The sequence below is a fragment of the Notechis scutatus genome, chromosome 2 (assembly GCF_049901735.1).
Source record: "Notechis scutatus isolate UNSWTSFEM ecotype Mainland chromosome 2, rNotScu1.2, whole genome shotgun sequence".
Classification (NCBI taxonomy): Eukaryota; Metazoa; Chordata; class Lepidosauria; order Squamata; family Elapidae; genus Notechis; species Notechis scutatus.
In genome coordinates, this window is record NC_142010.1 from 101,820,211 (window position 1) to 101,838,253 (window position 18,043).

Consider the following 18,043-nt stretch of genomic DNA (forward strand, 5'->3'; position numbering starts at 1 on the left):
AACATACCACTTGCGCAAGCAGGCTAAGGAGACCTCCAAAGCGGCCCAGAGGGACGCCCTAAGGCGCCACAGGGCCCTACAAAAAGAAATAGACCGGAGATCCAAAGAAGCGCTCAAGGTGCCTCAGGTTCTCCCTTCCTCCAGCCCCTCTGCCTCTACCCAACCCCCCCCAGATGTTTCTGTTTCATCCAGGCGCAGCTTGCCTCCTCTGGAACAACAGGCTCCAACTCCCGGAACATCGGCCAGAAGGGCTCCAGAAGCCACCCTCACCCTGACAGCAGCTGGTCTCCGCCAAGAGGAGTCTCTCATAGAAGAGATCCCTGAAAAGTTAAGATCCTGGATGGCGTTGGCTATTCACCAAGGCATCGCTGCTGGCATACAACAAGCCGCCAGGCCCAGTCAGTATCTGGCTGGCTCTGACCAGGAATCCCACTCCGTGAGGTCTTTGCCTAGATCTGACCAGCATCTGACTCAGGTACCCTTGCATAGGGAGTCCCCCCTTCAGGAGTGGGAGGAGGAGGCAATAGAGGGGGAGGAAGAAGGTGACCAGTTCCTGGATCCAGACGACTTTGAGCTGGGCTCTATGCACTACAGCGAGCCTTTTTCAGTAATAGACCCTCTAGAGCAGTGATCCCCAACCTTTTTTACGCCGCGGCCCGGTACCGGCATCAGCTGGGCGCCGCGGCCTGGTACCGGCATCAGCTGGGCGCCGCCATCTTTTTTTGATGAAAACGTGCTTCCGGTGAGCTTTCTACCCGGAAAAGCTCACCGGAAGCACTTTTTCATCAAAAAAAGATGGCGGCGCCCAGCAAGCCAGCGGCCCGGTAGGACTTGTTCCGCGGCCCGGTACCAGTCCGCGGCCCGGTGGTTGGGGACCCCTACTCTAGAGGACCAAATGTCCGAGGACGAAGGGATCACCCCTGACCAGCCCGTTTTCGCGGGCCTCTTTAAACCACAGCTATTCAAATCTTTATTGTTCAAGGCCAAGAACATTTCTGGTCTAAGCTCACAATCCTCCTCAGACCACCCCACCCCCTCTGCGGAGGAATCGGAGGATCTCATTTTTAACCAGCCAGTGGTGGAAGCTGAGGTTATTCCAGCTCCACCTGTTTTTGCAGACTTGGTGCAAAAACAACTGGCGTCTGTAGCGGTTCCCCCAGCCCCCTCCAGTCACGACAAGAAATACTTTAATTTGGACCCTGATTTCTCCAAATTGCTGAACACCCCCGAGGTCGATGAGCCCATAGTGGGCCTTGCTTCCTCCTCGACTCCGACTGATGCCTTAGAGGCCCTAAAACCGGAAGATAAGCGGGCCGAGCTGGCCCTGCGCAGGGCCCATCAGTCGGACGCATGGGCCATCAGATCGGCTACAGCCACATCTTTCTTTACAAGGTCATCAATTTGATGGCTGTGCCAGCTCAAGCAACATGTCCCCGCTACCAACACCAGAGCCCACCAGGACATTGCTAAGCTCACCGCCGCAACTGAGTTTTCGGCGGACGCCACCTATCATGCAGTTAAATTTTCTGCTAGGGCAATTACATCGCACGTCCAGGCCCGTCGGCTGCTTTGGCTCAAGCACTGGCAGGCGGACCTTAAGAACAAGGCCAAGCTGGCCTCCTCTCCCATAGTGGAGGACAAACTGTTCGGTCCGGCCCTGGACCCTTTACTTATGGAGACCCGGAACAAGAAAAAATTCCTCCCCTCCCTCACCCGAAGGTCAGACTCCAGGTCGCTGCAGCCCTTTCGGAGGAGCTCCTTTCGGTCCTCCTATCAGGCCCCTTTCTCTCCCAGATATCAGAGGCCTCCCTCGTTCAGACCGAGTCAATCCCAGGACAGACTCAATTCGGGAGATAGGAGTAAGAGGGGCGGCCAATATAAAAGGCCTTTCCGGGGCTCCGGAAGTAGGCCTTTCCGCCGTTCGAGATAGCCTAAGGGACTCTATTCCCGTTGGCGGGTGGCTGAAGGCGTTTGCCAGCCAATGGGATTCGTCTACCTCTGACTCTTGGGTCAGGGACACCGATTCGGCCTTGCCCTTGAGTTCCATTCCACTCCCCCAATTTTTTTTGTCATCCCCCCTCCCCAAAAACCCGGCCAAACGCAGCCTAATGGATTCCGCCATCCAGCATCTCCTTAGTATAGGTGCCATACAACCAGTTCAGCCCGACCAACGAGGACGAGGTTTTTATTCCCACTTTTTCGTTGTCCCAAAACACTCAGGGGGATGGAGGGCTATACTAGAACTAAAGCGACTTAACCGTTTTTTAACATATCGCAAGTTCAAAATGCACACCCTACAGTCTATCCTACTGGGTATCAGACGGGGACCTTCTCACCTCCATAGACTTAACAGAAGCTTACCTACATATTGCCATTCGGCCCTCCCATTCCAAATTCCTAAGGTTTTGTTACAATAACCAACACGTCGAATACGTGGCCCTTCCCTTCGGACTGGCTTCCACCCCCAGGACCTTTACCAAGGTCCTGACAGCCCTGGCGGCTCGTATCAGAAATACCCCCATCTGTCTCCAATGCTATCTAGACGATATTTTGATTCAATCACCATCTATCGAGCAGGCAGTGAGGGACACCCAGGCCACCTTAGATTCCCTTCAGGAACACGGGTTCCTCATAAATTGGAAGAAGAGCCAATTAGCTCCTTCTACCCGAATAACCCACCTGGGGGCTCTTATCAACACAGTGGAAGGTAAGGTCTACCTGTCTTCAGAAAGACTCCTTAGTATTCAGAAATTGGTTAAGGAAACTAGGCATCGCAAGAGGGTGCCCTTATCGGAATTGTCAAAATTATTGGAAAAAATGATTTCCTGCATTTCTGTTGTTCCCTGGGCCCGTCTTCATACCAGATCCCTACAGTGGTTCCTGCTCCCGTACCAGAGATCCGGCAGAAGTAATTCCAAGCTCCCGGTCAGGGTTCCTCCCAAGGTCCTCACATCCCTCCTCTGGTGGACAAGACCACTCATCAAACAAGGGCTGTTTCTTCAAGGAACCTCAAAGGCTGACTATCACCACCGATGCCAGCCTATTCGGATGGGGAGCCCACTTCCGGTCTCTCTCATCCCAGGGGAGATGGACAGCAATACAACAATCGTGCAGTATAAATTGGCTGGAGCTCCATGCCGTTCTCCTGGCCCTGCGCAGCTTCCTCCCCCAGGTACGCGGGCAACATGTCCTCATTTTGACAGACAACATCACAGCCAAAGCACACATCAACAAACAAGGGGGCACACATTCAATCCAGCTAATGAAGGAAGCTGAGCGCCTCTGTCGCTGGGCAGAGACCAACCTTCTGTCCATCAAGGCAGAGCACATATCAGGACTCTCAAATATCCAAGCAGACTGGTTAAGCAGGGCCACCATAGACCAATCGGAGTGGCGCCTCCACCCATCCCTGTTCAGAGAGGCAACAAGGATATTCGGGAAACCGGTGATAGACCTGTTTGCCTCCCCCCTCAATACCCAGCTCCCAAGATTCCTGTCAAGATACCCCTCCCAAGGAGCGGAGAATCACAATGCACTCCGCTGCCCATGGCCCCCGGGGCTCCTCTATGCATTCCCTCCTCTGCCTCTGGTACCCAGGGTTATCCAGAAGCTGCTCCACGAAAGGGCGGAGTTGCTCCTGGTGGCCCCTTACTGGCCCAGACGACCGTGTTTTGTGGATCTCCGCACCCTCTCAGTGGCATCTCCCTGGAGGATCCCACCAGACAGAATTTCCCTGTCCCAGGGGCCCCTCCTGCACCTGGACCCGCAATGGCTCCAACTGACCGTCTGGCGGTTGAGCGGAGCACTTTGATGGAAGGACAGCTCTCAAATAAGGTCATTGACACCATCCTAGCTGCCAGACGACCATCAACAATCCGAATTTATAACGCCACATGGGCCATCTTCTGTCGTTGGTGCAACAAACTTCAAATCAACCCAGTTTCTCCCTCCATAGCTCAAATTTTAGAGTTTCTCCAGGAGGGACTTGACAAGGGGCTGTCTCCTAACACGCTAAAGCGTCAGGTAGCTGCCCTGTCATCAGTCCTTTCTTACGAGGGTCTCAGTTCCCTCTCTCACCACGCCCTCATCCAAGCTTTTCTTAGAGGGGCTACCAATTTACGTTCCCCCCCCCAGTCCACCGTTATCCCACCTGGGACCTCAATAAAGTCCTCCTCTCCCTCACCAAAGAGCCTTTCGAGCCCTTGAGGGAGACGGGTCTCCAATTCCTAACATATAAAGTGGTTTTCCTGGTGGCCATTACATCAGCCCGACGTATCTCAGAAATAGCAGCTCTGTCTGTCAGGCAAGACCTCTGTGTCTTTCACACAGATAGGGTGATCCTCCGACCCGACCCCACCTTTCTGCCAAAGGTTAATTCGGCTTTTCACAGAGCCCAGGAGCTCATCCTCCCCAATTTTTGTCCCAATCCATCGCAGGAAAGGGAACAACAATGGCACAAACTCGATGTAAGACGCGCTCTGTGTATTTACATCAAACGTACAAAGCCCTTCAGGAAGTCGGAGGCCCTATTTCTGTCTTTCCAACCCAAAACACTGGGTCACAAGGTGTCATCTTCTACCATAGGACGATGGGTTAGGGCGGCCATAGCTAAATCGTATCAGTCCCAAGCCCTTCAAGTTCCTAAGGGCATAACAGCCCATTCAAGCGGGAGCGCAGCCACCTCTGCGGCCTGGGCTACCCAGGCACCAATAATCGAAATATGCCGGGCTGCGACTTGGGCCTCACCTTCCCCCTTCATTCGGCACTATAAAATTGATGTGTTTGCCTCTGCGGAGGCTTCATTTGGCAGGCGGGTCCTGCAGCGGGTTTTTAGGGACCCTAGGGAGATCCAGGACCAGACGGAGTCCCTCCCTTAGGACAGGCCAAGCTTTGGTATGTCCCATCTCTGGATGCTCCGAGCAGCTCATAGGAGAAGGGGCGTTGGTACTTACCTGATACGCCCTTTCTATTTGAGCTGCGAGGAGCATCCAGCCCCACCCTAATTTCCGTCTGGTGGGGGCCTCTCCTCTCGGCCAAGGACCAAAAAAATTTATTTAGGTGATAGGGATAGGAGCAACCCTTCTTTTTCTCTCGCATTCGCAAAAACTGGGGAACTCCCTGGAAGAGTCACGTGATGAAGGAGGAGCGTTCCTCAATTCGAGCTCAGCCTAAGCAAGCAGAGACTCTGGATGCTCCTCGCAGCTCAAATAGAAAGGGCGTATCAGGTAAGTACCAACGCCCCTTCCCATTGACTTCGCTTTTCAGAAGGTTGCAGAAGTTGATCACATGACCGCGGAATGCTGCAACTGTCATGAATACATGCCAAGCGTCCAAATGTTGATGACATGACATATGGGATGCTGCAATGGTCATGTGAAAAATAATCATAAATCACTTTTTTCAGTGCTGATGTAAGTTCGAACAGTCACTAAATGAATGGTTGTAAGTCGAGGACTATGTGTATTACACTTCCAGTTTGACGAACAGCAAGATAATTACAGCTGATTTGCAAAGGATTGGTCACTCATTGGGCTAAAACTGTGTCAAAATAATAGCTCCTACATGCGTTCACTTTTGCTTGTCCCCTTTTTAGATATTTTAACGTATCAGCATTAGAAGATTATTTATTTTAATCCTGTTGGTTTATCCTCAGGAATAAACTAGGGGCTGAAATAAAATAAGAAAACTAGGAGGAAATCTGTATGAGGTTTTGGAATGTAGTATTTTGTAATTGAACAGAATATCCATTTTTTTTGAATGGGGAATGATAGTAAGGCTCATGTTGGACTTATTTTAATATTAAAATAAGGCCCCCTTTTAAAAATGTTCAGTATTTCATTAGATCTTTTTCACTTTTAAAAGAAACATAATCTGATCTAATGAACTTGCTATAAAAAGTTTAAATCCCTCATGGCCATACCTCTCAATGACATCACGTTTCCAGAGATCATGTGACCAATCTTGGACATTTTCAACATATGATAATATATGCTTACAGACAGGGAGACAGCTTTTACAATCTTCAATTTATTTATTTATTTTTGGACTAGATTCCTTGTTTCTAAAAAGCCAGTTAAAGTGTAATATAATTGTTCTTCTTTTGGATTGATAATTTAATTTTAAGGACATGATAACTAACCTATGCCAGTTGTGGAAATGGCTGCTTAAAGTGACCAGGAAAAGGACTGAGTCACCCTAGTTATGGTAGACAACACTATTGATTCTCATAGGTGAGTTAGGACTTGAAGCATGAGCATTTTTGTCCCCCAAGATGTCTCAAGTGTTTTTTTTATATGGTTGACAACAGTATACTTTTGTAATATCTATGAATGTTGAAAAATTGAGCCCTTATATCAGAGTGGTTCTACTTCTTCTGAGACCCAGTATATAAGACCAGTAGAAGTAACAGAGTTCTGAACAAATGTTAAAAGATCAGCCCAGTTCATAACAGCAGTTTTCTGTACACTTCCCTAATATTGTGTCCTTTTCTTTGGACATTAAGAAGTATATATACTCTGAACATGGAGGTTTCACATAATTAAAGTGGCTTAGGATATAAATCATAACAAAATAGAAAAGAATTGGATTTTTAATTTAGTGGGTTAAACTGCAGATGGTCCTTGCTTACCAACTGCTACTTCATCAACCGCTTGAATTTATAGCGCTAAAAAAAAAGAAACACAATTGGTGCTTGAAATTGTGGTGGTTGCAGTGTCCTTGCAGTCTGTGATCATGATCACATGATGGGTACTTGGTGACTAGCCAGCATTTATGATGGTGGCAGTATCTCAAATGAGCTAATTTATGAAATGTGTCCAAAATCCTGGACCCATGACTCCTATACAATTGAAATTTGGCAATTTTTATAAAACATTTTATGACATAAAATCATAATAAAGCATTTTATAACATAATACAAAATCTCAAAAAATATTTCCTTAGGTCAATTGTTGACTTTTGATTGTGCTATATAATGCAACATGAGCTACTTTCAAGGCAGATGCATTTCTGAATACCTCCCTTAATTTTAAACAACTTTTCAATTACATTAATAGCCATTGTTGAAGGTGTTGAGGAATCTAATAAGGAAATATCTCTGAAACAATGATACAGTGGGGAACTAGCTGTCTTAGTTATTTTTTAAAAAGCAAGCAATCTATAGTTATTGTAAACAAGTTCCAGTCAGTATAGTTTTTTATGTACATTTTCTGAGCTAAAAAATAATCTAAGTTGGATGTTTGATGTTTGTGGATGTTTGATACATCAAATTGCAATAGAGAATTGTGAAGAATTTGACTGTTGTGCAGAAATAATCTGTCGTAAATTTCTTTTAAATGCCTTATATTATTAAGGGCATTTAAGACAGTGTCTATACATAAACAGAAACATATAATCACTAACATATAAAGCCACTGTGGACTTATATCTCACAATATTGTGACCACATCTTAGCAGCCATTTTTTGTACCTGTTGAAATTTCCAATTATATTCAGAGGCAACTCCATGTGCCACAGCAAGCATTAAATAATTTGTCCTAGAATGATACACTTCTCCCCACCCCAAAAAATACCTAGGAATTGTTGCTGTTTGGATTCTTGTGTTACTGTAACAGTCCTGGTCTCCTGGGCAGAGAAAAATTCTAAGTTCTAATATCAATAGAGACCTGGTTAAGATCCTAGAAACTTGTGAGTTTTGCCAAGCAGCCTCCTATATTAATGTGCAGTTGAAGGGAGAATTTTCGGAGTGCCTTTTCCTCCCCAAAAGATGGCTTGTGAAATCTAGACATTCATGGGTTGGCACAGTCTTTTTGATTGAAAGATTAACTTTGAAACGAGATGGGTGGCACATAAATTTCATAATAAATAAAATAAAAATAAAAGGCTTTAAAATTTCCTGATATGACTTAATTGGCCAAGAGGCTGCTTACAAGAAGTTTTTTGCTGGGCTCAGTTTTATATTTAGCTGAGAAGGGTAGTGGTTCAGCTACCATGCTATCGACTTACTCCTTGGAACACAACCTACAGAACAGACTAAAAGGGAAGCCCCTTCATTTGCTGAGCCGAATTGCTTGAAAGGCTGAACTTTGGGTCTTAATCTCAAGAGGAGCTTTTGTTCTTTGAGATTTTCACACAGATCAGAAATGATCTATACTTAAATGTTAATCATTTGGAAAGGAAGCTTATTGTGAACAAGTCTGTTGACTGAACATACTCTTTGAGATTTGCTGCTTTGTGAAGAGGCATGGATGGGAATTTGCTGTCCTCAGAGGGGTGTCCGCCTCTTCAGAGAAATTTCAGTGATTTAGGGCCACACCATCCTACTAAGAAATCTAAAAGGGGTGTTCTTTTTTTTGAGGTGGAGATTCTGGATGCCAAGACCCGGGAAAAGTTGTGCTTCCTGGATAAGGTAAGTGTCCTAATCTCGGAAGAGGGATTTGAAGCTGAAGTTGACTTTTTGTCATTGCAGAACATTTTTGTAATTGTTTTAGCCTTTAAAAAATAGCATTGTACTTTTAAACTGAAAAGGTGAGTTATTTACTAAAAACTGCCATAGATCAAAGCTTGAATGAAATATACATGAAGTCAGAACTTCAGTTAGCAAGTGAGATCTACATGTGCAGGACTTGTAGTTGGCAATGTGAGATATTCATGCGTAGGAAATTATACACTATTGCAAAATATGTCAATATTTGCTATCAAAAGGCAACTACACATGTTGCAAAACTACAAGAAATATTTTTGTTTAATTCCCAAGTTATTCTATAATCATGACCACCTATCTCTGAATGTGTTAATCATCTTTTAGGCTGTGTTTGATATCAAGACTTTTAGGACAGTTCTAGAATTATGAGTGATATGGCCACCACTCATAGAGTTGTTGTTGTTTTTTTAAATGCTGGTGTGATACCTCCCTATGCAGATCCTAAGTAAGGAACAAAGGCATGAACCCTAACTCCATGGAGATAGATTTGTATTATAAATGGAAGACAGAACTTTAAATAATTGAAAACAGTTTGTTATCTTCAATCCCACTTTCATTCTTACATAATAATTGCACTATCACTGACTTAATGGTTAATTTCCCAGAAAAAAATAATTCTTCTGGATCTGCACGTCTACCATTGTAACTAGACACACCTTCAGATTTTGGATATATCCAAACCCCCCAAATAGGGAAGTTATTTTGATTTAGTTTAGATAATGAAATGAAATGCTATAATTGTTTATGCATATATCTGGTTGGCTTGAGGAAACACAAATAAGTGGACTTCAGATTTTTTGTTTATTTCAAAAAGTACAATCCACAGAAAATTTCCTAGTGGCCAATTTTTCAATCTTTAAAAGGTTCAGGACTGTAAGGATTCTTGTATAAAATAGCTATTGGTGCATTTTGGCTCAAGAATTTACTCAAAGACACAGTACCAAAAGTATCTGTAAGACAGGTAAACTTTTCAGACACAAGTCTACTGGGTGGAATTTGTCATTGCAAAGAATGACAAATCCCATCCAAAAGTGCTAGCCAATCTGATTAAGGGGAGGATTTTGGACCCTTAATATGGTGCCACAGTTACAAATGGCTCTCTGTATATGCATTGTCAATCCTTTTTCTGCACAAAGTAGATCAGAGAGATATTCTTTTTGAGATGCATGTTCTTTTTAATGAGATAAACTGGGAAGGTACAAAACATGTTTATGGGAAAGGAAAGGAAAAACAGAGATTTGGAGGAGAGCACCAAAGAGGGAAATTCAGGAATTCTTTTTTTTTTTTTTGTCCCAAAGATTTACTAACCATGGCAGTTCAGTTTTGTGTCAGCACTGAGTGATAGTAGCATCTTGCCCTTTTTCATTTTGATTCCTATGGGTATTGTTAATCCTTTCAGACAAATGAGACTCCTGCATTGACCGTTGAGGAAGCAAAGAGACTAAAAATAGAGATGAGACTAAAGTAACATCCAAATAATGATAGTGGTCAGCAAAGCATAATCCTAGTTTCTTCCAAGTTATATGCCAGGCATGACATTTGGACCCTAGTCTTACGTCCCAGTAACTGATTTCTTATCTAAAGTGTTACTGTCTTCCATAGCCTTGCATTGATGTTATTTTACTATTTTGTAATATGGCAGCACAAATCAGTAAATAACCTTTTTTTTGTATGGCTGCTATGTAGGTAGACATAATGACTACAAATTCTAAAAATATAAAAATGCAGCTCGGAATTCCAGCACAACATTCCTACACCCATTTTATTATTATTTTATTGCAAGCATTATAAGTCACTTTAATCAAGCAAATAAAAGTAACTTACAAAAGTTACTTATATTTGCAATAAATATAAGCAATGAATCAGCCACAGAGAAAGCAGATGAACACATATTTTCAAAACTCTTTCAACTCAATAACAGCACAACAAGAATAAGCAGTATCCATACACATCTCAAGTCAGTATGTCATCAATTGCCAACTGCCAAGAACTCCTCTACAAGGGAGCCGGGTGGTTAGGAAATGCCATCAGTGCAATTTCCAAAACAGGATCCGCACAAAACAAACAAAGCGTGCACTCCATCCACTAATGTTAGATATATCTATCAAATATTAAATATAGTGTCTAAAAATCTAAAAACTAACACAGATGTTTCAATCATGTACAAATCTGTATGGCCATTTCCTCTAAACCCATAATTCTGCCTCTCCAGCTAAATACTGTCCTTTGCTAAACAACCTCTTTTGTTTGTTTTCTAATTTTGTTTGTTTTTATAACAATGTCAGTAAAATAAACTCCTTTTGACTACATTGTTTCCTTTGTCTTTCACCCCTGGTTGGGCTTCCATACAGGATTGGAATTGGGCAGAATAAATGATTAGAATGAAAGTATAAATGCTGTTCACAATTATAGGTGGTGCCTGTTGTATGAGAACTACACCAACTTTCTCATTTGCTTATTGATTATTACTTATATGGCACATTTTCACCACAGAAAACATATATTTAAAAGGAAAGTATTCATTTAAAAAATCTTTCCCAATACGCACCTAACAATGTTTCTAATGCCCACACTGCAATTAGGCAACCTTTTTCACAATCTTTGTACATGCAGATTATGGTATTAATTTTATTATTTCACTTTATGTGGGGATTTTTTGCACTGTATCCAAAGCATCCATAGTTCCGGTATTAAAAGTTTGAGTTGAATCAAAGAACTTTTGCTTCATTTGTTTTCATTGATTGATTATTTGATTGCTTGATGGAGTATTTTTGGTAGCTTGGGAATGAATATGAGAATAAATTAAAACCACCTAATATTCTTCTTCAAATGAATATAGGTGCCAACTGTTTCTTAGTTTTTCCTACCACTCTCCCCTTTCCCCCCCTCTCCCTTTTTCCATGTTCCAACTTTCAGTATACCCTGCCCCTTGTGCAACTTCTACCTGCTCCACATGGATGAAAAAGTAAGGTAGCCAAGAATTTAAAATTGTTTCCTTTTTCCATCTTTGTATATATTCACCTACATAGGATTTATATCATACACACACACACACACACACACACACACACACACACGCTGCATGCTTTTGTGCCATGCAAAATCTGTTTAACACTTTAAAATGTCTTCTATGCCATATAACATAGTCACTTCAACCTGCAAATCTGTTATTTCACTTTTGTCATTTTTTTTTCTTTTTAAACTTGGAAATAGATCTATAGGCTGCAGGGAATTCTATCTCTGTCATGTATAAGGATTAGGAGAGAGAATACCAGGTAAAGATGTCCCAATGAAAGTATTGGTGGAAGCAGTAATTGGATAGTTATGGATAATTTTGGGCTTAATTGTGGTTGTAAGCCAAGGACTACCTGTATGATTACAAAATTGCCTCCCTATATTTACAAAAATAACACTTCCCTTTTCTATTCTCTAATGGTTTCTAATAATCAAGATCATAGATCAGAAGTTCATACTTCAGAAACAGTACAAATTGAGAAGGTTAAATATTTGAATATTGCTATAACAAACATGTAAAATTATATCTGTATTTCTGTTGCAAGCAAGACAGTTGTTAAGCAGGCTTTGCTACATTTTATGACCTTTCTTGGCATAGTTATTAAGTGAATCACTGCAGCTAAGTTAGTAACAAAATTGTTAAGTGAATCTGTCTTCCCTGTTGACTTTGCTTGTCGGAAGATTTTCAGAAGGAGATCACGTGACCTCCGGGGACACTGCAACCATCATAAACACTTGTCCGTTACCAAGCGTTCCAAATTTGAGCACATGCCCATGGGGATGCTGCAATGGTCATAAGTATGAAAAATGATCATAAGTCACTTTTTTCAGTGTTGTTGTAACTTTGAATAGTCATTAAATGAATGCTTGTAAGTTGAGGACTACCTTCTGTGCAGTGCTTTGGATTTTCTTTGAAACTTGTGGGAACAATGTGCCAGATGTTTGTAACTCATTAAAGGATTTCCCCCCTAGGATTGCATGACTAGTAGAGAAACTTGTATAGCAGCCATGCAGCCATAGAAAAAGTTGCAAATGCACAGACAATTGTTGCATACATGCTTTTCAATATTCCAAAGACTTCATCTGGATTGAATTCAAACTTGCACCACCCTACTAGATGTAATAAGTTCTTGCCCACAAGCCACTAGGCTGATAAGAATATAGAAGTGTGTGACAGAAGCATATTTCTAACTTATTATCTCTAGCAATGTTTCTGGGGTGTTGGGAGGATATTTTTTCATCACAGCTTTTTTAATTTTCTAACTGACTCATCTAGGATTGCTTTGCTTAGCACACTGATATAAGCTGTATAAGTATATTTCCCAGTTTAGACGTAATTTGAATATGCACTTATTATGTCTGAGGCATTTTTATTGTTGCCCGTTTGTCAGGCTAGAAAGTAGTTAAATCAAAGCAGTCTTACTTGATTATACAGAACAGTGTTCTTTGGTTTTCTGATTCCTCTTGTTTGTTTCCTTTCAGGTAGAGCCCAATGCTACCATAACTGAAATCAAGAATCTCTTTACCAAGTCTCGTATGTATAGAAAAATACCACCTTTGTTGTTTATCATATCTTTGTGATGGGTTTCAATGTTGAAAGCGCAGAGCACTTTAATTTATTAATAAAATTAGCTATTGAAAGCTTTTATTACATCACTTAAATGGCATCTTTGAAAATATAATTATTTTTCTTTGATTAGAATCAAAGATCAGTGGCTTCAGCTTATGGATTTATCTTTTTTGTCCCCTTTGTCCCTTTACAGAGTTGAGAAAGAAAAATGTGTAGATTAAGAGCATTTTCCCTTTCATTCTGGTTTGTTTCTTGACCAGTTACTTTTATTTGCTATGGAAGGTAAAGGAATCTGAAGCAGACGAGAGGATCTAAGATTTGTTTGTGTTTTCATCAATTTTCTAGTGCTCGCCAGATCTTTTCGGCTTCAGCTGCCATATGGCCATGTAGGTTATCTGTCTAAACTTGTATAAAACATTTAAAGAAATAGTAACAGCTGTGAGTTTAGTCATATACCCAACTACTTTTAAATAAGTCCTGTTAGTCATGTGTATAGATTGTACTACCAGTATAAGATACTGTTTGGAAATTTTATATATTTACCCGGAAAGAGTTACTTTTCTCTAATTTTTAAATTCTCTTTCTAACTGTAGGGCAAATAATTTTTTGTCTACCTTCATATCTCTAGATTGCTCTTGAGTGCCGCCCGCTGATGGCACTAATGGTTCTGACTCATTATAAGAAAACTTTTATTTTTCTTTTCTCAGACCCTCAGTGGTATCCAGCCCGGCAGTCCCTGCGACTAGATCCCAGTAAGTTGCTATGCTAAAATATCTCCTAATATTAAAATATCTCCTAAGAGAGATTTCCTCTTTTCATGATAAAGTTTTTGGTAAAAGATATGGAAAAGAACAAAAGAAAGGCTGGTACTTGCTTGAATGAGATTGTATTAGAGAGAATAACATTGGTGTGAACATTATGTGGTTTGGGAATTCACACAAAGGACCTCTTTGAAAGAAATATTTACCTACCAATAGTTAATTGCTAATGGTTTGATTCATGAATGAAGTAAGATAATTAAGCACCTTTCATCTTGGGTTTCTGTGCATATGTTTGTTCTTTAGAACGTAAGGCTAACAATTTCTTCTCTGTTGTGTAGCCAAACAAGCAACTACTGTGTTTGATGTTCAAGACAAAATTCTGAGTCCCCCAGAGTTTCAGTGTGATTTCTCTTTCTTCTAGAGGGAAAGTCTTTGAAGGATGAAGATGTCCTTCAGAATTTGCCAGTTGGTACAACAGCAACATTCTATTTCCGGGACTTAGGTGCACAGATCAGCTGGGTGACTGTGAGTGGTATTTCAGTTCTCCTCAAGAAAACACTTCCCTGTGAATTCCTTTTGCCTTTCTACATTCTGTTTTTGTTCTGTCAGGTATTCCTCACAGAGTATGCTGGGCCCCTCCTCATTTACCTGATGTTTTACTTCCGGGTTCCTTTCATTTATGGCTCAAGATATGATTTCACCTCCAGCAAGTACTCTGTTGTTCAGTGAGTATTTACAGGGCACAGTAAACATTTTACCGCTTACATTTAATTTAAACTGAAATATTTTCCACTAAGTGAGCTGAGATCTTTTCCAACGAAGGGCAGCCCCAAACTTAATTCATTTTTCTTCCTTGCTAGGACTAGACGTTTCCCTTCATATATCTTGCTCTTGTAAAGGAAAACTTCCCTGTATTCCAACTGACATTTCTAGAGTTGGCAGGAAAGAATTGGTTTGAATATTGAATTCCTTTTTGCAATTAGAATTGAAGTATCACATAAGGACACAATGTCTTGCTCCATTAGACTAAAGGTACATTCTGTGTAATAAGCTGGATGCATTTGGAAGCTCACAAATTTAGGTAGGAGTAACTGCCACCTTCTACTTACATATTCCAGTAATCAGTATTTAAAGCATACTGCTATGATTCAGGAGGCAGTAAGATGCTATCTATATTGGTAATCATTGATACTCATGGCACAACATAGGAGAACAAACCCTTCATGCCAAGATTCAATAGTCCACCTGCATTTACCACTCTTTCAAAGATAATAAAGTCCACATTTTGGACAGAGAGGGCCGCTGGTTTGAAAGAGGGGTCAAAGAGGCCATCAAGGTCAGAATTGAACATCCCTCTCAACAGAGGAGGTGGGGCACAACACCATCTATCTCCAGTCTAAAACACAGCCCTTTCAACAGTTCCAAGAAGACTCCACACCATTTGCACTACTCAGGTCACCCTGAGGACATAGATAAGCCTGCAGGTAGCCTCAACAACTCTCTTAAAGAATGAAAATGACCAGCTGTCTTCAAGGAGTTCCCAACCATCCAGTCAGAGCTGGAGAACCTTCTTAGATAAGAAATTAAATGTCTTCAAAGAAAAGAAAGTCCAGTTGCCTCTTGAAAAAGCACTTTGGGACAACCATGACCTGAATGATTAAGAATTTCCATCGACATTTGCCTATTTGACACTCTGCATGGAACAGTTTTTCCAAGACAGTCATTTCAGCAGTCTTCAATTTCAGGTCCAGCAACATAAATTTGGTTTCCAGGCCTGCCTGCCTACCCTTCTTCACATTGTTAGTACTGATGTGCATCCAATCTACTGGTTCTAGTAGTCCAGCATTACCTATCAAGCTCATCTAGATCAGGGGTCGCCAACCTTTTGGACCTCAGGGACCACCAAACTCATAATTTTAGATCCCAGGGACCACTAACCGGTTCTGTGGGCGTGGCCTAATTTGTGGGTGAGGCTTGGTGGTCTTGTGACTGGCTGGGCATGACTTGTATGTAAATATTATAAATATTTATATAAATATTGAATTTTTATAAAAAAGAGCAACTTTTACCCAAAATCAGGCAAAGCAGGCAGATTGAGTTGCTCACAGAATCACAGATTCATTCAGAGATCTATCTGCCATTGGCTAGCTCAGTCTGTCACATAAAATTTGCTAGCAAGCAAACTCACCAAATTAACTCACAACACACCATGCATGTAAACATTGAATTTTTTATTAAAAAAGAGCAACTTTTACCCAAAATCAGGCAAAGCAGGCAGGCAGATTGAGTTGCTCACAGAATCATTCAGTGATCATTGGCTACCTCGGTCTCTCAAATTTGCTTGCCGTGAGTCTGCACTGAAATTGCTTGCAAGCAAACCTTCAGTCCAAAGGGAGGTTCGGCTATGCTGAGCCGAAGATCTAAAGACTAGCTAGAAAGCAAGAAATCCAACCTTTTCCTGCTTCCTAGCTAATCTAAATCTCTCAGCACAGCAGAACAGATGATGGTCGGAAAAAGAAAAAATAGCAATTTAGCAGGCAAGTTTACCGGGTAAGGAGTGAGTGGGCGGGGAGGGTTCCCGTGGGCCATGTGGGTGGTGCAGCCTTGTGTTTCTGCGCAGCCTGGATTAATTGCTTTGTGGGGGTGCTCTGGGGGTGAGATTCCTCTGCAGCCCACCAAAATTTTCTCACGGCCCACCGGTTGGCAACTGCTGATCTAGATAGCACATGATGTCTGCATCTTCAGAGTGGGAGGACAAGCCACCATATGGTTGGCAAGCTGTTGTACTTCTATTTGTCAAAGGATGATAGAAATATAATAATAGGATAGCTCAATAATAGGATAGGATAATTAATAATAGAATAGTAAGAATTCCTAGAAGCAAAAGTTCTTCAGTACTAGAAGCATCCTCCATGAGGTAATATATGTGTTCAGTCACAAAGAGTGGATTCATTCTTAAACTTCCTTTCTTCTTCCATGGGTTGAGCGCCTCCTACCCTAAAGAGTTTTATTTTTCTGTCATTAATGAGGAACCATGGTTGGGATGAGATGCACCATAACCCTTGAAGGCCTCTTCTGCCACCCTCACTGTCTCTCTTAGCTTCTCCAGTTCAGTTACTTGGAAAATGGCCTTTTCCAATTAGTTCCCATTGATCCCAAGACATGGCCAAAACAATAAAAGCCTTCATGGCATAGGGCAAATATTTGAGAGATCTCCTCTCTCCAATTGTAACTCTATCTATCTATCCCACCATATCCAGCAGGAGAAAGATGCTACAGATTCTGTCTCTTAGGGAATGTCATTTGGCAGGGCTCAGGAAGAAGACCTTTTCTGCCCCTTTAGACCATCATCTCCCAGAGATTAGATTTGCCCCAACCCAGCTAGCCTTGTGTAAGGTCTTAAAGCAGACTTGGGCATTTCACAGCCCACTGGCAGTCCCAGTCCAGCACGCAGCAGTGGCATCAAGTGGGACAGCAGCAATGGAAGCAAAGTGGTGGAAGCAGAGCAGTAGTGGGGGTGGGGGTAGGACAGCAACAGGTGGCAGGGTAGCAATGGCGGGGGTCAGAGGCGGTTCCCCACAACAGTCCCAGTTTGTCATATAACCCCCTAGGAAAATTAATTGTCCAGCCTGCCTTAAAGTCATGGTTGGATCACCATTGGGAAGCTGAATTTGTTTCAAAGTGTATGCAATGCTTGTGCTGGTTTGTTTATTATTTGGTTATTTAGGTTTTTTCTTTCAACTGATTTTTTTTTATATATAGTTATGTAGTGCTTGAACTGCTGTTAGCTACTTAAGAGTCAATAATTTTAGGTGGTTGGCCATATACATTTAAATAATAAATAAATTAACATTGGAAACATGGATATACCTTATCCTTTGGCTGATAATAAATCAAATACAGTAGAATTGCATTTGCATTTTTTTTGGTAAGGTAGTGATTCTATTGTCAGCCATCTCTGTTTTCCTTTCCTTTCTAGCCTGGCTTGCATTTGTCACTCTTTCCATTATGTCAAGCGCCTCCTCGAGACCCTTTTTGTCCACAGATTCTCCCACGGAACAATGCCTTTACGTAACATCTTCAAGGTAATGACATTTTCAAGCAACATAGCTATAGACTAAGCAACATAGCTATAGACTTTTCTGCTGGGACTCTTCATGGAGCAATGAAACAAAGGCAGTTGGCAAGTCCTTTTTTTATATACTGTTACTAATC

General features: G+C 41.8%; 1 protein-coding gene across 2 annotated transcripts in view; it reads left to right on the forward strand.

Moving 5' to 3' along the window:
- Window positions 1-18,043, forward strand: part of TECR (trans-2,3-enoyl-CoA reductase) — a 51,194-nt gene that overhangs the window by 21,514 nt on the left and 11,637 nt on the right. Inside the window, exons 2-7 of one of the 2 annotated variants that reach the window (XM_026676937.2) lie at window positions 8,357-8,407; window positions 12,980-13,031; window positions 13,775-13,819; window positions 14,250-14,353; window positions 14,438-14,553; window positions 17,808-17,913. In XM_026676937.2, the coding sequence (XP_026532722.1) occupies window positions 8,357-8,407; window positions 12,980-13,031; window positions 13,775-13,819; window positions 14,250-14,353; window positions 14,438-14,553; window positions 17,808-17,913 (474 nt within the window). Of the gene's footprint in view, window positions 1-7,999; window positions 8,408-12,979; window positions 13,032-13,774; window positions 13,820-14,249; window positions 14,354-14,437; window positions 14,554-17,807; window positions 17,914-18,043 lie in introns of those variants that run through there. The other variant, XM_026676936.2, reaches the window with a different exon arrangement.